Below are 22034 nucleotides of genomic sequence, written 5' to 3' on the forward strand. Positions count from 1 at the left end.
TTTGTGTCTGGCTGCACCAAGGTCTCTGTCTGAGTGCCAGCCCTGGGACCGCTCGCCTGGCTTTCCCAACACTGGTGTTACTTGCTGCCTCTACAAGCACTGAAAGGCCTTCTTCTGCTCACCCCCTTGTGCTCATGAACCTAAGCTAAAACTCAGCAAGAGCAATAGACAGGCTCTTTTGGGTGGATTTCGCCTTGGTTTTGACCCCAGGTTGTTCCTTGGGATACCTTCTCTTCATGTCATTTCCCTCTCATGGGGCTTTACCCCCCCCAGGTCTTTCCTTGCTGCTGGCTTTCTGCCCCGGGCCACTGCAGAACATCCCGTGGGTGCTGTGCTTGGGGGCTGGCAGAGCATCCCTGCGGCATGCAGCTGCTGCACACGGGGCTTGCTTCAGCCCTTGTCCAGAGCAATGGGACTGCAGCGTTAATGTCCATGCTTCGCTGTCTCCCATATGCCCCATGTTTGCTGCTGTCAAGTCCCAGGGGAGCTGTCTCAGCGCAGTGCGTGGGCAGGTGGCAGAAGGCAGGGAGAGCTGGGAGCTGTGCCCCACCATGGTGCCCAAACCCTGCCACGTCAGCAGGCTGAGCCATGGGGGGCTGGGCAGTGGCCCTTGCTGCTGCGGTTAAGCAAGCCTTGGAGCATCAGTGCCAGGAGCCAAACACTGCAGTGAGAGCTGGACCTGGGACCGTGGTGTCACCACCCATGGTCCTTGTCAACCAGTCACCGTGGTGGCACTGGCGGTGGCTGTTTGGACTGAGTTATGAGTTGGTGCTAATGGGTCTGTGGGAGCTCCCCCAGGCTGCCTCCCGCCAGCTCTCACCATGGCCTTGGTGCAGTTAAGGGACGTGGCGGGGTTTGAATGAGCCCCAGCCAGAGGACAGGGCTTCGCCCATCTTCCTCCGTCAGCACCCTGAGCTGCCCAGAGGCAGGCTGTGGCCAGCCCGCAGCACCCCGCTGTCTCCCATAGCAGGGCTGGGGCAGCGGGCAGGGGAAGGGCAGCCACGCACTGCCTCTTGCCTGCCTTCCTCTCCCTTCCCGTCCCCTTCCTGCCAGCGCTCTTCCCTGACCTGCAGAGTGGGGTTACCTGAGGGCACCATGCTTTATTCATAGGCAGCTGCAGGCAGCAGTCAGATGAAGCCTGCTGCCTGCACATGCCCCTTGCAGCCCAGGTGCCCTGGCAGTGCCACCCAGACTGGGTGCCAGGGGAGGTTTGCCTGCTGAAGCTCACACTGGTGCACTCTGCAGGGAGGACATCCCTAGAAGAAGGATGCTGAGCCTCTCCCTGCAGTCCCAGCCCTGCTGGCAACAAAAAAACCAGCAGCGCTTGTGTGAGAGGGAACAGATCTGGGCTCAGCTGAGCTGGCCAGCCTGCTTTTTGCCAGGGGTCAAAAATCCGCCCCTGCCCCCCCTTAGCTTTGCCCAGCGGGCAGAGACTTGGTGCGGAGCTGCCTGGGGATGGGCTCAGTGGAAAAGCCTGCCTGCTCGGGCTGCCTGCGCGGGGCTGCTGCACCTCTGTGGTGCCACGGCAGGGAGGGAGTTAAGGAGAAACCCCATCCGGGCAAACCTGCTGCCCAGGGGGAGAAGAGGACAAGGAGGAGTCAAGGTCAGGGGTCCGAGGTCCATGTGCTTCCTGCTCCCAGCCTTGATGGGAGCCAGGGGAAGCGGGGAAGGAAGGGAGTCTCGTAAATACTGCAGCGGGGCCGGACGCGGCTGCCGGAGAGCACAGCCCTTCCTCTGCTGCGCTCGCTGCCAGACACTTCCCACCGCTCCCACCCCGGAGGGGAGCCCCCGGGGACCTTCCAGGGCAGCACGGCCCCAGCAGCCCATGCAGTCGCCCTGGTTTGAGCTCGCTGCCCTGCAGGGAGACCGGGCTCTGTGCTGCGGTGGGTGCTTGGCCGGGGTGGCTGGGTGCCAGCGGTGCCTCAGAGTTCCCAGGTCCAGCAGGAGGCTTTCCTTCTGGCTCCTTTGCTGGGAACAAGCAGAGCTGGCATATTCCTGTAAAGAAATGATTCCCCATAAAGAAATTATCCCTAAGGGGCTGCCCCTGGAGTGGTCTCAGGAGCAGGGTTTTTATAACAGCAGCATCCCATAGAAAAGGAGGTCCTCTGGGGCAGGGCTTTCTCTGAGTGCAGGGGGTGCACTGGGTTGAACAGCCAGGGTGCCTCGGCATGGGCCAGCAGATGTGGGTGTTCCTGCCGCACTGCGGAGCCTCCCGCCGGGGAGGTGCGGTGGTCCCATGCTCTCCCCCCATCTTCTGTCCCCTCAGACTGTGCAGGCTGCAAGGAGGAGATCAAGCAAGGCCAGTCCCTCCTGGCCCTGGAGAAGCAGTGGCACGTCAGCTGCTTCAAGTGCCAAACATGCGGGATCATCCTCACCGGCGAGTACATCAGCAAGTGAGTGCCACCGTGCCGGCAGCAGGCTTGGCCATGCCGGCCATTGCTGCGCTGCACCCCCCGGGGCTGGGGCTGCAGTGAGGAGTTCCCAGCCTGGCTCACCCACTGCTCACCCCCTTCTCCTCCCTCTCCCAAAGGGATGGCGTCCCATACTGTGAGTCCGACTACCACGCCCAGTTCGGCATCAAGTGCGAGACCTGCGACCGATACATCAGCGGCAGGGTCCTGGAGGTGAGTCCCGGGGCCTCGGCCACCCTGTCCCGCTCTGTAATAGGGACCGTGTGCGTCCCGCTCCAAGGTGCGTGCCCTGGGGAGGTGTGGGAGTTTCATCATCCTGCACCCTTGTCATGCTACCCTTGGTCTCTCGGGGCCTGTGGCGGGTGTGTGGACACAGTCTGACCACCTTCTCTGGAGGGTGGGTGTGGGGGAAGGAGCAACGCCACACTGCAGACCTTCGGAGAGGTGGCTTGGGTGCTGGAGCTTCAGTAGCAGCCAGAGCGCGTGGTGGCCTGGATGTGCTGGGATGTGTCTGGAGCCCAAGATGTGGGGACAGTAGCCTTAACCAGCTGCTACCGTGCCTTAACCAGCTGCTACCGTGCCCGGCTCTGGAGTGTCCCCACCATGCTCACCCCAGCCCGCCTTCTGAGCGCATCCCTGTGCAGGCAGCCTGCCTGTTGCCTTGGAAACATAGCCAGCATGGCTGCCCGCTGCGGAGCCTGGGCGAGGGGCTGCAGCACCCTGCCTGCAGGCAGCCGTCCCCACGGCACACCCCTTTGCAGGACAGCTACTGAAGCAGGGGGTCCCCTGTCCTGGGCCAAATCCAGAGGGGGCTTTGCTCATCACCTTGCTGGCCAGCAGAGGCTGCTCTGGCAGAGCCACTGGGAGATGCAGGGATTCCACGGGGATCCCAGAGCAAGGATGGATGCAGGTGGCCGTGGAGGATGTTTTGGGTTATGGTGGACCTGCACAGCCAGCAGAGGTGGGGGGAGTGGGGTTTGCTGTTGGGGAGGGACAGAGAGGTCCATCAGGGCTGGTCCTTCCCATCAGCCAGGCAGTCAGGTCCTTCCTACAGTCCCTGCTCCTGGAGGTGAGGTGTCCTGTCATGCTTTCCGTTTCTTACCCCAACATTTGCAGGGGGAAAGAAAAAGCCAGAAAATCTGGTCTGAGGGTAAACTAAAGGCTCAGGAGCCAGGAGACAGAGGGAAAGATGTCAGAATGAAACCTGTTGTGATTTTTAGACCCCCTGGTGATGCTGTGGGGCTGGGCTGTGGTGGTGTAGAGAGGCAGCAGTGCTGAAAGTGTGCTCAGTCACTCCTGAGACCTTCCCTTCGTGGGAGGGAAAGGTGTAGGTGGCATTGGCATCCACACCTCTGCCATCTCCAGACAGCAGCAATAGGAAGCTGTATCCCAAAATCAGAGGTACTGTGACTCCACAGCAAGCCAGACCGCAGGTGCTGTGGGCTGGAGTGGCAGTGGCTGTGTAGGTCTCCAGCCTGCTGAGAGCTGTTCCAGGACATCTACAGCCTGTTTCACTCACAGCCTACCAAGAAGCGGTCACCCCCTCTGGTCCTGCTGGCTGGGCTGGCCTGAAAGCATCCAGGTGCCAGGAGCCCTCCAGCATCTTCCCCCTCTTCAGGGATCTGCCTCTGCCTGGGAAGGCTTTCTGCCGACTCCAGGCTTCAGCAGCAGTCCCGGTGCTGGCTGCTATGAGCATGAGCTCAGCGCTGCAGCGGCTGCCACGGGCCGGCTGCCCATCATGGGACCACTTGATTAGCAAATGTCTGAGCAGAGCAGGGTGAAGCCAGAGGACCCCCTGAGGTTGAATCCCTGCTGCTGCTCCCCTGGGCAGTCTGGTCCCCGATAACCCCCTGCCAGGACAGGAGCATCCTCAGCCACCCCAGGAGGGCAAGCAGGCTGGGTGTTCTATGGTGTGGGATGTTCAGCATGTGAGGGTGGGTGAGAAGAGCCAGAGGGGACCGTGGACCCCTGCCCTGCGCTCGGAGGCTATGCTGCCAGCCTGGCCAGCACCCTCGGGCACCGCTGCCTCCTCACTGCACCGCTGTCGGGGTTCTCCTCACTTGGTGCAGCCACAGTGGAGTCAGGATGAGCACAGGGTGTTCCTGCTGCTGCATGTCTGAGGGGACGGACAGAGAGCAGCTCTGCAGGCATGACAGGCGTGCAGGTGGTGGCAGCCCGCCTGCGAGCTGGAGACGGCCCCGGGGCGGTGACAAGGAGGCAGCCTTCCCCACTCTCCCTTGCCTATATCTCCCCCAGCTGTTCTCCCAGCATTAGCTCTACATTCCCTCCTGCTTTGTCCTCCACCTCTTCCCTGTGCCCTCCGTCCCAGTCCCAGGCTCTGCTCCCAGCATCGGCTCTCCCTGGCTGGAGTGGCTGGCCAGCTCTGCCGGGCTGTGGGAGGAGGCTGGCTGCATCCCATGAGATTCTCCGAATGGCCGTCACCTTGCCTGCTGCACCCACGACCAGGCAAGGGAGTCCAGCCCTCCTTATGTGACAGAGAAGTACTAGGAGTGATGCGCCCAAGTGCCGGGGTCCCCGCGGGCAGAGCTGAGGTGCCACCTCCTCGCAGGTGCCGTCACAGAGCTGAGAGGAGCATCAGGTTTGGGTGCCGGGCGGCTGTGCCAGGCGAGCACCATGGAGCCCATGGGTGCTGTGGGCATCCCTTGCCTCCCCACAGCCAGGGCTGAGCCCACCCTCCCCGGGTACGTGCCTTCTCAGAGTATTGAACAATCTCCTGTAAAACCAGAGGCTTTAATTGTCTTCTCCAGCAGAGTGCAAAATGGAAAGGGTGCCTTTAAATAATTCTACGTCTTAAGGAGCCTTCTCATGCTATCCCAGCAGCCTCTGGACTTTCCCAGCCGCTCTGAGCTGCACAGCCAGGCTTGGATGATTAATGAGTCTTTAAGGGACCCGAAGTGATAACAAGCAGGTCTCTTCCCTCGCAGCCTCTACCAGCCTCTTATGAGCTGTAATATTAACCAATAGAAAAGGAACAAGGTTTGTGCATGGTTTGGAGAGTTGCTCTTTGAGGGGGAGTGGTGGGTGTTGAGATGTTGGGTGGTTTCTGAAGAAGATCTGCATTGAAATGAAAGGTGGGACTGGGCTGGTACATGCTGCCAGGGGAGCCTCCCTCCACATCCACACCCTGATCTGCAAAGCATCCCTTTTTGGCATGGTCTGACCTGTGACAGCAGCCCATATAGTCTAGATAGGAAAAGATACATAGAATTTTTTTTTTCCCCTTCCTGTCAGCACACTAAGCCATTGGGGGTACTAAGAGGGTCCAAGAGCACCAAACCCATCCCAAATTCGGAGAGGGACTGGGGGGAGTTGGCACATCAGTCTTCAGGGCCCTGTGTCCCCAGCGTTAGCTGTCTCTAGGTAGCTGGAAATACAAGCGAGGGGAGCCATAGGCACACTGGCCCGCAACATTTAGGAGTTGGGCTTTAGCTGGGTTGATGTTAATCTCTTCTCGCTGTGTTTATGGCTGTCTCCTCCAACTGACACAGCTCAGCATGCCTGTCCTGGGTATGTGGCACTGGCTGGTGGGTACCTGCTGGGGGGGTGCTGGCACGGGCAGGGTTATGTGCGCAGGGGCTCGGGCAGAGCAGGAGGAACCGGCCGTCCTTAGGGAGCCTCTGCCTTGGCAGGGCCAGTGGGACACCTCCCTGGAGCGGCACGTGTGAGACACGATGAGCGCGCTGGCACAATGTCAATGACACCGGTGGCTCCAGACGAGGCTTTTAGGGATAAAACCTCTCTTTAGACTCTCTGTAGCCTGGAACCAGCTGGTGTGTTTGCTCAGGCTGGCGAAGCGTTCAGTGCAAGCCACTGCTGTGGGGACCTCTCCCGTCCCACCAGAGAGCCTGGGTGACCGCGACTGGCACCTTCCTTGCTGCTCATTGGCGTTCACGGTGGGTCTGTCTCTGCAGCCCTCCCACCGGTGACTTTCCTGCCATGTTACCAGGCTTTTGTGTGTGAATTGGGGATACTTGGATTGTGGGCTCACTTGGGCCAGCCCAGGAGTACGTTGTGCTGCTTCCAGCTGGCATGGGGAGGTGCCTGGGGCTCAGGGCTGTCCCCTCCCTGGATTGAGGTGCACTGCAATGAAAGGAAGAGGGGTCCAAACTCTCCCAGTCACATCCCCTGCCTGCCCCAAAACCTTCCAAGCATTTTTGGCATAAACTGAAGGGAAAAAGCCACTGGCTGCTGTCTGCACCCCAAGGACATTGAGTTCCAGGGTGATTTTTATGGGCAATCAACTGGCAGATTCTCAGTTATCCTCACAGCAAATTTTCCTGTTGATCCTCCCTGTTTCAAACCGGCTCCAGCCCCCTCTATCATAACCCTCCCCTTTGTCAACCAGAGCTTCGTCTTCCTTCTGCCTCCTTAAATTATCCTTCCTCTTCTCTTGGATTATTATGGGAGTAATATGTCCTTTGGGGTCGAGCTGTAACAGCGCAGTCCAGATTCCTTGTGCCCTGAGCCAGCTCCTGCCTCCCAGCTCCCAGCCCAGAAAACGAGCCTGTAATTGAAATGCTAGCAGACACTTTGAGTGGAAACAAGCTACCAATTAAAGCTGTTATCCCTGTCAAAGAGCAAAGGGAGCAGCCCAGCTCCTGCTCAGCTGGGGAATAGCATGTTGCTAGTGCTGAAGTTTGAGCATGGCTTCACAGAAGGAGAAAAGTTTCTTTAGAGAGAGGGGCTGGCAATGGTAGCCAGAGCGATCTGACAGCAAGAGGAAGCCTGTGCTTTGCAAGGTTTATCTTTGGGGCTCTTCTTCTCCCTTTGCTGCTTCCCTGCTGTGACATCCTGGGCCAAATTTGCTGTTTCTCTTCACACTTGTAGAGGGAAGGAGCTGGTGCAAAGCATGGCTGCTTGGCTGAGCATTACTGTAGGGGGTCTCAGCTATTTCCAGAGTCCAAGGACAATTTATTAGGGGTAAGGTTTGTAGGGGTATCTTGTTTGGGACCTCCTAGCTCTGCTTTCCTGTGTGTTGGACAATTCAAGGAGAGCAGAAGGGTCCCAGTCCAGCCTATAGCCCTGCTGAAGCATTAGTGATGAAGTGGTGCTGGTTTTCTCTGTACACTGCAGTGGTCTCCGAGGGCACTCTGAGCAGTTTTGCCACATTCACCTCGTCATTGCCTGCAGCAGAGGGGGCTGCTGGGGAGGACGCCATGTCCTGCCTTGCTCAGGGGCCCCTCTTTCTCTGCTTGCCCTTGCAGGCAGGAGGGAAGCACTACCACCCCACCTGTGCCAGATGTGTCCGCTGCCACCAGATGTTCACGGAAGGAGAGGAGATGTACCTCACAGGTAGGGATCCCGCTGCGGTGAGGAGGGAGTCCTCTGCCCCACGTTGGTACATGGACCTGAGTGAGGCAGACCAGCATGGCTGTGTGGAGGGCTGCTGGCTGTGGGGACACCTGGGGTTCTGGTCCTTATGGTGATCAAAGCCAAAAGGGTCTCTCTGCACAGCAGAGTCCCAGTGCCCACCAGCAATGCCAGAGACCCCTCTCCACTGCTCTCCAGCCCCTGTGCTCTTCCTGGGCCATGCAGCAATCATTTCTCTCCATGAAACCTTCCCTGCTGCTGAGCTGGAGGAGACTTTATTCCTCATTGGCAGCTTTTTGCTCCCTGCAAGTCTCCCTGCACAGCTGGGGAGCGCTGCTGGGCATGCCTGGATGTGGCCCTGGCCTGAGCCCAGCTCCCCGCTCTCCCCAGCCCCAGGGGAGGTGGCCCAGGACCCCTTCCCCACCATCCCCAACTACCCCCGTCCAGGTTATGCTGCAAGCAGCACCAGAGGGGTAAGGCTTTCGCTTGGCATGGCTGGATGGTTTGGGTTTGGTTTTGGCAAGGAGCTCATCCCTGCCTGGAGCTGCCTTAGGGGCTATTTTCAGCACAGAGGAAGGGTTTGTTTTCTCTTAGTAACCTGTACTTGCCTGTCACCCTGAGTCACTAATGACCCCGTGGGTGGCAAAGAGGGAATCGTGCACTGAGAGAGCCGGAGTGGGGGTCCCTGCAAGGCCCCGTCACAGGCAGCAGGATGGGTGTGCTCAGCATCCATCCCAGGACACGCCTGGGCAAAGCTCGGCAGCTTTGCTGGTTCCAGGCCAGAGAGCGCGCGAGGGGCTGTGGGTGCCCTGGGGTCGGTGTTACCCCGAGTTTAACCAGCAGGAGCTGCCTGACTGAGCACTGGTTGGGCCGCACCAAAAACATGCCTGGGTTTGCTGTCGCCGTTTGGTAGTGTTGCCCAGTACATCTTGGTGCTTGGGAGCTGTTTAGTTTCTTAGTACAGACACCCAGTCCCCACTGCCATGCCTTCCCGGTGGGCGCATGCCTGTGGCTGTGCTGTAGTGGAGACGGCACCCAGGAAAGCTGGTGGGACCCAGCAGGTGACCCCCCCGCTCTGCATCCTCGGGGCTCACCACCTCCCTCCTGCTCTGCTCCCTATGGAGAGACTCCGGTTCCTACCTCCTGCCCCTGCAGGGCCCCCCAGGAGCTGCCCCCCCAGGCATGCAGGGGTTGCACTCCTACAACACTGGTTGCTGCCCAGCAGAGAAGGACCTGGGGGTGTTGGTTGACAGCCAGCTGAATATGAGCCGGCAGTGTGCCCAGGCGGCCAAGAAAGCCAATGGCATCCTGGCTTGTATCAGGAATAGTGTGGCCAGCAGGAGTAGGGAAGTGATCGTGCCCCTGTACTCGGCACTGGTGAGGCTGCACCTCGAATACTGTGTTCAGTTTTGGGCCCCTCACTACAAGAAGGACATTGAGGTGCTGGAGCGTGTCCAGAGAAGGGCAACGAAGCTGGTGAAGGGTCTGGAGAACAAGCCTGATGAGGAGCGGCTGAGGGACCTGGGGTTGTGTAGCCTGGAGAAAAGGAGGCTGAGGGGAGACCTTATTGCTCTCTACAACTACCTGAAAGGAGGTTGTAGAGAGGTGGGGGTCGGTCTCTTCTCCCAGGTAACAAGCAATAGGACAAGAGGAAATGGCCTCAAGTTGCACCAGGGGAGGTTTAGACTGGATATTAGGAAAAATTTCTTTACTGAAAGGGTTGTCAAGCATTGGAACAGGCTGCCCAGGGAAGTGGTTGAGTCACCATCCCTGGAGGTATTTAAAAGACGTGTAGATGTGGCACTTAGGGACATGGTTTAGTGGTGGACTTGGTAGTGTTAGCTTTACAGTTGGACTTGATAATTTTAAAGGTCTTTTCCAACCTATACGATTCTGTGATTCTGTGAACACCGGTTGCTCAATGCAGCTGCTGCTAGGGAGAGCACTGACACGTTCCCCCCCGGGGGACCACGGGCTGCAGGTCAGTGCTGGAGGCAGCCAGGACAGGACAGGACTCCCCCATGGCAGGGGGACCTGGACAATCCCTAGCAGCGGAGGCAAGTTGTGCATGGAGCTGAAACACTTTCCCTTTGCTGCATTGCAGGCTCTGAAGTGTGGCACCCCATCTGCAAGCAGGCGGCCAGAGCAGAGAAGAAACTAAAGGTAGGCAGTAGGGTGAGGGGCATCTCTGAGAGGTGGCACGTCCCAGGTGATGTTGCCCCCGAGTCCCTGCTGGAGGTGAACTGTTGTAGCACTGTCCAAGCCTGGGGTGGCTTCCCGAGGCTGGCACGTGCTCGATCCCTGCTGCCCAGAGGATGGCGGGTGGCTGTGGCCGAGGCTCTTAGTGGGCACCTGCCTCCTGGCTGGCACCAGCCCGCGCCACAGCTGGGCAGGGGGCACAGCAGTCCCCTTACCAACCCCTTGCACCCTTCGAGCTGTTGCTCCCTCTCTGCGCCCAGCTGGCCACAGGGACAGCTGCCTGCTGGGTCTTGCCAGGCCACTCACCTGACGCTGGATCTGGCCCTGGGAGAGGCCATGGTGCAAAGCTGGGCGGCTGGGCAGCCTGCAATGGCTATGGGCACCGGCAGCAAGTGGATGAAAGGGCAGAGGAACTGGACCTTGAGTGAAATTCAGCCCCAAACCCAACAATTTGCTTACTGCACCCAGCATTGTGCCTGCTCAGGGGTCCCTCCTCACCATGCTCTCACTTGTCCTCTGCTTTTCTGCCTCCACAGCACAGAAGGACGTCAGAAACCTCCATCTCACCCCCCGGTTCCAGCATTGGCTCCCCGAACCGTGTCATCTGCGTAAGTACAGCTCTGCCCCTCGGTCTGTGCAGGGCAGGACGGAAGCTCCAGCCCCAGGGAAGGGAGAGGCAGTTCCTGGTGCTGCTCTGCAGTGTGAGGCATCCCCCTGGGGATTGGGGACAGCGCCCAGCATTTGGGGACAGCACAGACGAGCCGTGCTCCCTCGCCCCAGCAGCATGCCATACTGCCAGTGCCATTGGCACAGACCAGGAGTGCTCGGAGGGGCACAGTCCCACTCTCCCAGTTCCTCTGCCCCTTCCCGCTGCTGCCTCTCAGGCATCTCCTCTTACCTCTTCCTGCTGCCGGGGTGATGGTGGGCTCTGTCTGCTCTGTGCTGGCTCCACACTGTGCGCTCCAGCTTCTCCTTCCTTCTCTCCTCCTCTTCCTTTCCGTCTTTCTGTCTCTCCTCTCCCTAGGCTAAAGTGGATAATGAGATCCTTAATTACAAAGACCTGGCAGCTCTTCCCAAGATTAAAGCCATCTATGAAGTGCAGCGTCCTGACCTCATTTCCTACGAGCCCTATCACAGATACACGTCGGATGAGACGCTGGAGAGATATAGCTATGGGGAGGTACTGAGTCTCGATACACCCAATGCCAGGCTGTGCAGGGAGCCGGACCCCAATTTGGGGCAATGGGGGAAACTGCACATGGGTTTGCTCACTCCAGTGGGAATACTGCAGGGAGGCAGGGGCTGGGGTAAGACCTCTCCTGGAGGCTCCCCGTCACGGGGAAGAGTGCCTGGGCTGGAAGGGAAATCTTAGTGCTGCTGCTGTATAGGGAGAAAGAAACCAGTGACCTTATCAGCTGATGGCAGCACCCTGCCCACACTGTGCTGCAGACCCAACGTGCAGGGACAGACAGCACTGTGCGGGAGGAGACGTCACCCTTGGGAGTGATGTGGCAGGGAGCTCACCCGTCACAGCCTGCAGCAGGAGAGGAGGAGGGCATGCAGCATGCGTGCGTCCCTCCGGGGTGGAGGGACAGACAGCCAGCAGGCTCAGCCCAAAGCCTGGCCCCTGGCAGGCAATCCTCCTGGCCACCCAGCCCCAGCATGGCATCTCTGGGGCACAGCAGGGCTGCCCCTGTTGGCTGCTGGCCCCACAGCCGAGGGAAGGGGGCTTGGTCAGTGCGTTTTTGCAAGCGTGTGATGAGATGATGCCCAAGCAGTCCCACGCCTGAGCAGCTCACACAGAGATGGGGGACCTGAGGTGGTCCAGCAGCAGCATCTCTTACATCTCCAGTCCCAAGGCTTGTCACAAGTCTGGTTTCCACCAGCCCACCCAGTGATGGTGCAGGAAGCACGGCCATGGCCTGCTGTGGAGCACCGCAGGGCCAGCAGCTGCCTTCCCCCCTTGCAGCTGCTCCACCAAGGTCTCTGAGAAGGGGTGCAGGCTGCTGATTCAGGAGGTGCCATCCTCACGCCAGCTCCCCTCCTGGCTGGGGGCTTCCTGCCCAGCGTCCTGCCACAGTTCGGCTCCAGCTGTGCCACCAGCCACCCTCACTGCCCAGCAGCTGTGATGAGGCTGTAACATGGGGAAAACGAGCCGCTGTGGGACCCCAGTCTGTCACTGTTCCCCTTAACCATGTGCTGTCTCTCTTTCTCTCTCTCTCCTCCCCCTTTGCCTCCTGCTGCCTCCAGTCCCTCGGGACCCTCTCCCCGTACTCACAGGTAATGCCCCCGGTGGGCACCGAGGGGTCTGTCACCTGCTGCTGCCGCAGGGCATCCCTCTGCCCAGGGACCGCTGGGGCTCTGCTGAACGTCCCGCTGCCCGGGTGCTGCCCCAAAGCGGGGGGAGACTGTCCAGGAGCATCCTGTCCTTCGGGCCTGGGGAGAGCAGCGTGCAAGCCCTCCCTGGCAGAGTGGACCCAGGGTGCAGCTTCTGTCGCATGAAGGGGGACACCAGTAATTGGGAACGAGCACAGGGGAAGGGGACAATCTCTGGGCAAGGGGGTGAAAGCCTCTGGCCGGACACTGTCACCTTGTCCCAAACCCTGGGCTTCACTGCCTGCACTTTGGCAGTGGGGAGTCAGAGCAGCCTGGGGACCCCCTCCAGCTGCAGAGGACACGCACGCTGCCCAGCATGTCACACCACAAAGCATGCACCCTCCTGGGCTGCCACAAGCACCGGGACCCCCATCTGTGGGACACCTCCCCACAGGACTGTCAAGGCACTGACCTGCCTCGTCCCTCATCCCACCAGCTCTAACCGCGCTTCTCTCCATGCCTTTCCCCATCCCCAGGACATCTACGAGAGCTTTGATACGCGGCAGAGGCGAGCCTCCAGCCCTGGCTACATCGACTCCCCCACCTACAGCCGCCAGGGCATGTCCCCCACCATCCCAAGGTCCCCCCACCATTTCTACCGCTCAGGTGAGGATTTCAGCTGCAACCCCAGGCTGGGCGAAGCTCAGACCCCCAAGTGGAGCGGGGTTCACCAAACTGTCCCCTGCTTCTCCTAGGGGACCTCCCACTCTCCTAGGGGACGAGTGGTCCCTCCTCTGGCAAGCAGGCAGGAGGCCTGGGGGCATCCATGGGGGTCTGACAGCAACAGGAGCTGTGGGGCAGTGACCAGCTGCTGTGTGCATCCTCTGATTCCCGACTCTTGTCTTGCGAGGAGAGGCCAAGGGGGCTTTGTCCTGGCTCAGACCTGAGCTGGGGCTCATGGAGGATGGGGTGGGGAGAGAGGTGACCCCCAGGCACAGTAAAGACCCCTCAGCTGGCTTGGTAGCTCTGGGAGGGGCGTGCACAAGAGTGCTTGTGCCCAGCCAGTGCTGCAAGGGGGGGTCCTTACACACACACACGTGTGCACGCCCTGGAGTGTGTCAGGGGGGAAGCAGCGTGTGTCCGTACCATGCCTCCTGTCCTTCGGAGCCAGGGAGGAATGACTGGGAAAATCTGAGGTCAGTAATTCTGGAGGTCCCGCATTCCCCGAGCTACCTGCACGCTGCACCGCCAAGAGCCCATCACCTTTTGCCTCTGCAGCACGCTCGGCTTTCCTCTCACCAGCGGCAGGGCAACCTGCTGCCCTGTACCAGCACCCGCACACAGGGTTTCCTCTGCATCCCGCTTTCCTCCGGAGATGCGGGAAATCTTGCCCTGCTCCATCACGCCCCATCCTGGACCACGGCCTGGCGCACGTCCCCATCACCCCCACCACATGGGTCGCCCCCCGCTCTTCTAACACCACTGCATTTAACACCCGTTTTCTTCTGCCTCTTGTTCTCTCTCTCGGTCACTTATGGCTGCTTCTGCTCGGCACCGCGTAGGCACCGAGAGCGGGCGCAGCTCCCCCTACTATAGCCAGTTAGATGTGAGGTCCTCCACTCCAACCTCATACCAAGCGCCCAAGCATTTCCACATCCCAGGTAGGCTCTGGAGCACCCCGGTCCCCAGGGAAGCGCCGTGTCTGTGGCATGCCCGCATGTGTCGTCCCCACTGTGTCGCATGCGTAGCTCCACCGCCTGCCTAGAGCCAGCTGGCAGCAGGATCTACCCCTGGTAGAGGCCATCCATAAACAGGACCTGCAGCTTGAACCCTCCTCCCTCCCCATCACCACCCGGACGTCCCAGAGCTGCCCGGGGTCTGCTTGATCCTTGCAACATCCCTCTTCTTCCTCTTCCCCAACCTTCCTCCACTCCCCATATGAAGACGAGTCCCCTGCGGAGAGCCTTCCCCCTCCCCTACCTCCCCCCAGGATCACGAGCCGAAGCGTGTCTGCCGGAGGCCTTTCCGCACCCATCGCTACAGATGACTATTTTATACTCCCCCTAGGGCCCGCCGCTCCCTCCCCCCAGAGTCTTCTGGGCTTGCCAGATGCCTGCTCCCCTTCTGCAGGGATTGCAGGGGGCCACCAGGTAAGGGCCACCACCCGCTCCCTGCCATGCAGAGCCCACGGGGACGGGGACGGAGCGGGCAGAAGGGGAGAGTGGGGAGGGAAGCAGGCAGAGCTGCCCATCCATCCTTCAGCACGCTCAGGGGGGCCAGAGCCCCAGATCACCCTGCTCAGCTGTAGGCATCTCCCGCTGCCCTCGTCCTCCAAAGCGTGGAACCTTCCACAACGTATAGCTGATGCCCTGGGACAGCACCATGAGGACACCTAGAGGCTCCCCACCATGGTCTCCTGCTCCCATCCCATCCCTGCCAGGGTTCGGCCCCGCTGCCTGCCCTGCCCTGCCTTCCCGCTGACGGTCGGTGGTTTATGGATGGCCCCCTCCCTGCTCCGCCAGCTCTGCTGCCTGGCCCCTGCGCGGGGGCTGTAGCTCTCAGTGCCAGGCTCCAGCTCGCTTTCCCTCCCAGCTCGCTCTTTTCTCTCTCTGCTGCGGAAAGAGGCTTTGGCTGATGTTGTTTCGCCCCCAGGTAGATTGCAGGCGGTTCTTCCAGGCGCTGGCACCCCCAAGAAACCGCACCAGCGTGAGCCGTGGTGCGTTGCTGCCGGCTGGCAGGGGTGGCCGGTGGTTCCTGGCTGTGCCGCTCCCTCCCGGGGCTGGCTGCGCCCGCCGCCCCGCGGTGCATGCTGACCTTGGGGCGCTCACTGCATGTCCTGTGTGCGCACCACTGCCCAAGGGTGGCCCCAGGACCGCGCTCCTGCTGCCCATCCTGGAGCCCGCCTGGCCCTGGCCTGGCACTGGACTCCCGTGGGACGCGTGGACCCGGAGGCGGTTGTGTGATGGAAATGTGGTGTGGGGATAGCGTCTCCTGCAGGACTTCTGTCCTGTCCACTCTCAGCACGCCCATGCTGACCTCCCCTTCCTCCCTTCTTTCCTTCTTTCTTCCCTTTCTTTCTTTCTTCGGCCACCAGCTGCTGGCGAGAGTAACATCTACCGGAAACCCCCCATCTATAAGCGACACGGTATGGTCTGCCATCTGCGCACCGGCGTCTGCTCCGTGGGGGAAGCGGGGCAGGGCACCAGTGCAGGGTTGGTCTGGCTGAGTCGTGTTTAGGGGCAGGGTGGGAGATGGGAGCAGGTGTCAAGGTGAGCTGGGCTTTGGTGGGCTGATGCTCCTGGCTTGCCCTCCAGGCAGCAGAGTGCAGGGTTCAGTGCAAGTAAAAGGCAGCTTTGAACCTCATCCCTGTTGCGAGGAATGGAGGCGAAGGCTGTCAGCAGTGCCAGGGACAGAGATAGCTGTGGGAGGGGGAGCGAGGCCATGGAGGGGTGGCAGAGGGGACAAGGGTAGCCGTTGCTTGTTGATGCCAGGAGCCAGAGCAGCCTTGGGAAAGGGATGAAGAAGGTAATTTTCAGTTTCACATGGAGTCCTGAAGAAAAATCATAGCCCATCCAGGATGGATGCTCCAGGGTGAAACAGGCCTGGGGAGTGTTGAGGGGTGGGGAAGAGGCACAGGGATGTTTGGTGTCTCTCAGCGGGGCTGGCTTGCACTATCCTTGCTTGCTTCTGCACATAGAGGGGCAGCAGCTCCTCCCGAGCAGTAACTGTGTCTCCTTTCTCTCCTGGGACTCTCCCTTCCCACCTGCCCAACCCCACCACCCCGCTGCTGGCTGCACCCGCTGCTGTAAGTAGCTGCTGTTGGCGGGGTCCCCTCTGCCCGCTTGAGGTGATGGGATGGCTCTGCCACACAGCCTGTCCTTGGTGCTCCTTCCCCTGCGAGTCTCCTGGCCTCTGGGGAAAAGGAGCAGAGCTCACCCTTGGGTTTCTCACGTGTGCTGCCGAGGCTCAGTCCCCAGCCTGAGCAGAGCTCCGTGGGTGGCCCTGCCACAGGGGGCTGAGCCCCTGCCAGAGCTGCTGGGGTCACCCCTCTGTCCTCCCCCTGCCCGCTGCACAGCCCACTGCCGCCTTCCCCTGGCAGTATCCCACCGAGAGCCCTTCCCCACTGGCACTGAGCCTTCCTCCATCCCCTCCTGCCTGTGCAGTTATAGCCCTCCGGGTGACGGGACAGCCTGGGGCGCAGGGAGGTTGGTAGCACTGGTGGTACTGGGGCTGGGGTGAGCACTATGCGGGAGCCTGAGTTTGGGTGCTGTGGTGCTGTGGGCTATGAGCTGTTTGGGTCCCTTCCCAGCCACATCAGTGGCAGCCCCTCTGCTTGTCACTGTCCCCATCATCTGCCTCTGCACCCTTGTCTCCAGGAGGTGTCAGCAGTTTGAAAATGGACTATTCCCAGCTCTGCTCCATGCTGTCCCAGACATAAATTGCTGGTGGCCACTGGGGAGAGGGGAGGGAAGAGGATTTGCCTTTGCCCTGGGGTGGATCTTTGCAAGTTCTGCTGGTGGGACTCGGGGTCCTCGTTACAGCTCTGCCTGCTCCTTTTGCAGACAACCTCCCTGCAGCCACAAAAAGCAAAACCAGTGAAGACATCGCACAGTCATCCAAGTATAGCCCTGCCTACTCCCCAGACCCGTACTACCACTCTGAGTCAGAGTACTGGTCCTTCCAAGGCTCCCCCAAAGGTAACAGCCCCCCATTGGGCTATGGGAAAGGGAAACCCATTCCTGCCCCCAAACCCAGCCACTGCCTGGGAGGGACCCCCCCCCCGAGTTGGGTCTGGACCCAAAGGTGGGGTTGGGCTGAGATACCTGCCAAAGTGACCCCAAAATCCTAGCAGCCCTTGGGAGTCAGCTGTCCCCATGCAGCTGGGGACTGTCTCCTCCCTACCTGCCTCCACCTTCATCCCTGTCTGACCCCTGCGCATGTCTCCTTGCAGCCCCCCGGGCCCGGAGGTTCTCATCAGGAGGCGAGGAGGACAGGTACGACCGGGGCATGCACAAGGTGAGTGATCTCCCTGCCTGCAGCCTGGCAGGGGAGAGCCGGCAGCAAGCTGCCCCCATCACAGTTGGCTTTGGGGAGGAGGCCAGCCCAGCTCCGCCACCCAAGAAGGGGCCACCACCGTCCCTGCTGCCCTCTGCTATCTCTCCCCCCTTGGCCACCCCCAACATGGGGGCTGAAGGAGGGGGAGCACACCCCCTTGCCAAGGCACCCCGCCCCAGCACCTCGTCCCCAGGGACAGGGGAGCAGATGGGGAGATGCCGAGGCCATGGCAGGAGGTGCCATGTTCTGTCGTGATATGCCAGCAGTCAGGGAGGGCCGGGCAGGGAAAGGTAGGGGTGCGAAGCAGCTTTCCCCCCCTCCCCCCCCCGCCCAGATCCAGAGCGGCATCGGCAGGCTGATCCTGAGGGAAGAGATGAAGGCTCGGTCCAACTCCTACACAGACCCCTGGACACCACCTCGCAGCTCGGCCAGCAGCAGAGAAGCCCTGCACACGGCTGGCTATGAGGGCTCCCTCAATGGCTGTAAGGACCCTGTCTTGTCTGTTCGTCCTAGCTGGCACAGTCCCAGCCCCTGTGGGAAGTTTGCTGGGGTCGAGAGGGAAGAACGGGGGACTGGGAAGGGGTGGTGGGAGAGGTGCTGGGCACCAGAGTTGGTCTTGGGAGGCTCTTTTATTCTCTGGAAGGCTCCATCTGTTCCCTGTGCCCCGGCTGGGATGGGGCATTGCCTGGCGGGTGTTTGCAGGCTGTCTGGGTAACCTGGTGAAGTGCCTCATCGGGTGGTTGAAGGGTCCCTTGGGAATCTCACAGCACAGCCACGCTGGGTTTGCTCTGACCTGTTTTGGGCTCGCTGCGTGTGTACCTCCTCATTAACGGCATATCTGGGACCCCCTGGTACCCCAGACCTGCTGGCTGGCCCCAGGGTTGCCTCCCTTGCTTGCGCTGCTCTCACTGCACAGCACCCCGGGCACCCAGCCCCTCTCCCCTTGGGGCTGCAGGGGGGGGCTGGAGGCGTTGGGGAGCCTGGCAGCACAGATGCCCCTGCCTGCTCTGTGCTCTCCTTCCTCATGGCACATCTGCTGTCATGGAGCTGGGGCTGTTTGGAGATGCTCAGGGAGCCCCTCAGCCCCGCTGGGCTCCCGGGAGCCCCGAGGAGGACCCGCGGGGCTGGCAGCCAGGCAGCTCTGCATGGCGTGGGGCGCTCGGTCCTCCCTGATGCCCAGCTCTGCTCTCCTTGCAGCTCCCCGGACACACTACCTGGCCGACAGCGGTGAGTCTGTGAGCCTGCAGCCCTCTGCGGGTGGTCTCCCGTGGCTGTGGGGTCCAGAGCCTGAGCTGGAGGAGATGCTGGGAGGGAAGAAGGGGAGAGAAGAAGGAGCCCTTGAAAGGCTGGGTCAGGGTAGAGCTGAACCAGGGCAGAGCTGGTGGCAGCGCCAGGAGAGGACAAGTCAGAGAAACTGAGAGAGGAGATTGTGTTGCACTGAAGGATGAGGCAGGAGGGCTGCCATGGGAAAGGGATTTTGGGGAGAGGAATATCAGCACAGGAGGAAGCCAGACTGGAAATGAGTTGGAGCTGGAAGGAGACAAGAGCTGGGTGAATGTGGAGCTGGGTAGCAACGTGGGAGCACAGCGGTAAGGTGGCCCAGCGGGTGCTCTCCCGGGGTGTGGGGCTCACCCGTGCATCTTCCCTTATGCACCTTGGTGGCTTCTTTGCAGATCCCCTCATTTCTAAGTCAGCCTCCCTTCCTGCCTACAGGAGGAACGGGCTGCACAGGGTAAGTGTCTCCTGCCTGCATCCTGCTGCTGCCAGGCATCTCTGCACCCTTCATCATTCTCCCCAGGCTCCTCAAAGCCCCCGGTGCTCCCCTTTCATGACTAGGGTGTCCTGCTCCCCCCCTTCTCTGCACCCATGCTGTCATTGCTGGTCTGTGCCAATCCAAAATGACCCTTATTGGGGACCAAATTGCCCTGTCCAGGCACTGCAGGACAGAGGTGCCTGCCTTGAACATCCTGCAGGGCACGTTTCAGAGGGATGCTGGTGTTGCTTCCCAGCATGAGAGCTTTGCTTTATACCCTGGGGCAGTGACTGCTGGGGGTCAGGAGACCTGATCCTGCCTCTGTGTGACCTGGGCTTGTCACTTCACCTCATGCCTCAGTTTCCCCGCTGCCAGGTGTGGGAAGCAGGTCCTACTTCGGGTGGGTGGGTGCATTCCCCCCTAGGGACATGGGAGGTGCTGTGCTGAGCATCTGGAGGGGACCCCCTCTTACTCCTCCCTCCCTCCCTGTATCCCTCCTGCAGCCTCCCAGTGCTGAGCTCTTCCACTACGACAGCACAAACGCCGTCAACTGGGGGATGCGAGGTAAGGCGCTGTGGGGCTGGGGAGCAGCGTGGGCAGGGGACCCTGTAGGCAAGGCGCTGTGGGGCTGGGGAGCAGCGTGGGCAGGGGACCCTGTAGGCACGGAGCCAGATGCCGTGGGGCTGCCTACCCCACCGCAGACAGCTCTGGAAAATGAGGTCCAGGCTGGAGGGAGAAAGGGGGAGACAGGCGGGGGTCCCCACAGTCCCAGGGGGAGCATCCTGGCAGCAGAGGGGTCAGTGTGGCTCATATCTCTCTTGTCTTTTCTCTCTCCCCACAGAGTACAAGGTAAGATGCTCCCACTCCAAGGAGCAGCTGCCAGCTGGAGGTTTGAGTACCACCCAGAGGGAGTCCCAGAGACGTGTCCGTGTGTCCCCAGGCCCTTCAGGAGGAAGTTTGCCCTCTGCCCGCAATGCCCTACCTTCATCCCCCTCCATCCCCCACCCGGCAGCCCCGTCCCGGGACTATGGGTTTCGGACCAGGGTCCTTCCCCTCCTGCCAGGGTCCCAAGCACTTGGCCGAGCTCAAGTGTCTTCTGGGTGAGGAACAGAGAAGGGTGGTTGTGCTGGTGGTTCCCTACTCACACTCATCCCTGGGTCACTCCTGGTTTCGCAGAGTGAGCAGGCTATTCCAGAGCCACCAAGGTGATTTAAGGTGGATTAGGGTCGCCCTGAGAGCAATTCCCCCCTCTGCCTTGTCCCGTCCAAGCCCTGGAGGCAGCTGTGCCACCCAAACCCTGCTAACCATAGCAGGAGGAGGCTTTGCCCCAGTGGCCCCCACGGCCACCAAAGTGTGTCCCAACTGTCCTCTTCTGGCTCCGGAGCTACCCCATGGGTCTTCCTGTCCCTGTGCAGATATACCCCTACGAGCTGCTCCTGGTGAAGACAAGGGGGAGGAACCAGCTGCCCAAAGATGTGGACAGGACTCGGTTAGAGGTGAGGAGAGCCTTTTCCACTGGGGATAATCTCCTCAGGGCTCAGAGGGACCCGATCCCATGGGGTGTCCCTTTAGCCCCAGCAGGCAGCGTGGGGCTGTGAGGGGCTCATGGACATGTGAAGAGCATCTCCACAGCTTCCCAGGAGCACACATGTGCTAGCACACTGTCACGGTGGTCCTCCTGCTCCACTGGCCGGGCAGAGCTGTTCCCCATGCCCACAGCACCAGTGTGTTTGGCAGGAGCAGGAGGGAGCCGGGTGCTCCCCTTCTCCTGAGTGAGCACTGCTGGGGGTCGTAGCACCCCATTGGACCCAGCCGGGCAGGGGATGCCATCAGCCCCCCTTGCGTGCCCTCCCACCCCGCTGCAGCCACACGGCCCGCGTGGTGGCTGTTGGCCCTGGGTGGTGGCCGTGGTCCCCAGCCGTGGCCCAGCATCCCGTCTCTTCCCAGCGCCACCTCTCCCAGGAGGAGTTCTACCAGATCTTCGGCATGACCATCGCCGAGTTTGACCGCCTGGCCCTGTGGAAGAGGAACGAGCTGAAGAAGCAGGCCCGGCTGTTTTAAATGCAGTGCACTATAAATATATACATACCTATAAATATATACATAGAAAGATCTCTATATGGCAGCTCTGTATGATTCTCGGTGCTGTATGTGGCAGAGGCGCCCTCTGCACCCCTGAGAGTGAATTGGAGTCTCGCAGATCATTTTATGCTCTTTGTTTCCTTTTCTTTTCCAACCCTGTTTCTGTATCGGTCCTCGGGTTCTCCCGCGGCCGAAGCCACGCGGGCCCCCAAGCACTTGGCGCCTGTCACTGCTGCCCCGCGGAGGCACGGGGGGGGGACTTTCCTGCTGCAGCAGCCACGGCACCCAGGGCTGGGGGAGAGGGGGGCTCTGGGATGGGGGGTGGGAAGGGTGTGTCCCATCCCCCGCTGCTCAGCGGGTCTGTGTATTTACTTACGGGTTGGAAAAAGCATTGGGTACAATTGCAGGAAAGAGGGATCTCACCATGGGCTCCTTAATGCCCTCCCTGCCTTTATCGTGGCCATGGACTAGGGGCACCTTCAGCCTCACCCTCAGGATCAGAAATACAGAGCCTGGGGAGGGGACAAGGAGGAGAAGTGGTGGGGACCCCGCGGGGAGCAGGGTGCAGCCCCACAGGTCAAGGTGCAAGACTGAGCCCCGATGCACCCTGAGCTGCTGGCTTTCCCTGCGAACCCAGTATTGATACAGAGCCAGTTTTTCCTCCCAAAGTGCCGGCATGGTGGCTTTCCAGGCCATACCAAAACCAAGCCCTTCTTAAATGAAACAGCCAAAGCCCCCTCCTCCCTTGTGCAGTTTCTTGCTGCTCTTCAGGTTTGCCCAGGGCCAGCAAGGCCCGAGAGCGGACAAGCTGTGATGCCGCCCAGTCCTGGGCCACTGTGCCTCGGGCCCTACCACCATCGGGTGGTCTCGGCACCCACGTGAGCAGC

The 22034-nt window shown here is 60.7% G+C and overlaps 1 protein-coding gene across 1 annotated transcript in view; it reads left to right on the forward strand.

Annotated features, from left to right (window-relative positions):
• The window catches only part of ABLIM3 (actin binding LIM protein family member 3), a 56280-nt gene extending 35135 nt beyond the window's left edge, over nt 1-21145 (forward strand). Inside the window, exons 5-22 of the mRNA XM_075509473.1 lie at nt 2267-2393; nt 2531-2624; nt 7637-7724; nt 9847-9905; nt 10478-10549; nt 10966-11121; nt 12192-12221; nt 12794-12923; nt 15352-15402; nt 16820-16954; nt 17209-17273; nt 17647-17794; nt 18510-18539; nt 18986-19044; nt 19569-19629; nt 19907-19914; nt 20481-20561; nt 21013-21145. Of these exons, the coding sequence (XP_075365588.1) occupies nt 2267-2393; nt 2531-2624; nt 7637-7724; nt 9847-9905; nt 10478-10549; nt 10966-11121; nt 12192-12221; nt 12794-12923; nt 15352-15402; nt 16820-16954; nt 17209-17273; nt 17647-17794; nt 18510-18539; nt 18986-19044; nt 19569-19629; nt 19907-19914; nt 20481-20561; nt 21013-21126 (1508 nt within the window). The 3' untranslated portion in view covers nt 21127-21145. The remainder of the gene's footprint in view (nt 1-2266; nt 2394-2530; nt 2625-7636; nt 7725-9846; nt 9906-10477; nt 10550-10965; nt 11122-12191; nt 12222-12793; nt 12924-15351; nt 15403-16819; nt 16955-17208; nt 17274-17646; nt 17795-18509; nt 18540-18985; nt 19045-19568; nt 19630-19906; nt 19915-20480; nt 20562-21012) is intronic.
• Nucleotides 21146-22034: the final 889 nt, after the last annotated feature.

This window comes from Mycteria americana, chromosome 8 (genome assembly GCF_035582795.1).
Source record: "Mycteria americana isolate JAX WOST 10 ecotype Jacksonville Zoo and Gardens chromosome 8, USCA_MyAme_1.0, whole genome shotgun sequence".
Taxonomy (NCBI): Eukaryota; Metazoa; Chordata; class Aves; order Ciconiiformes; family Ciconiidae; genus Mycteria; species Mycteria americana.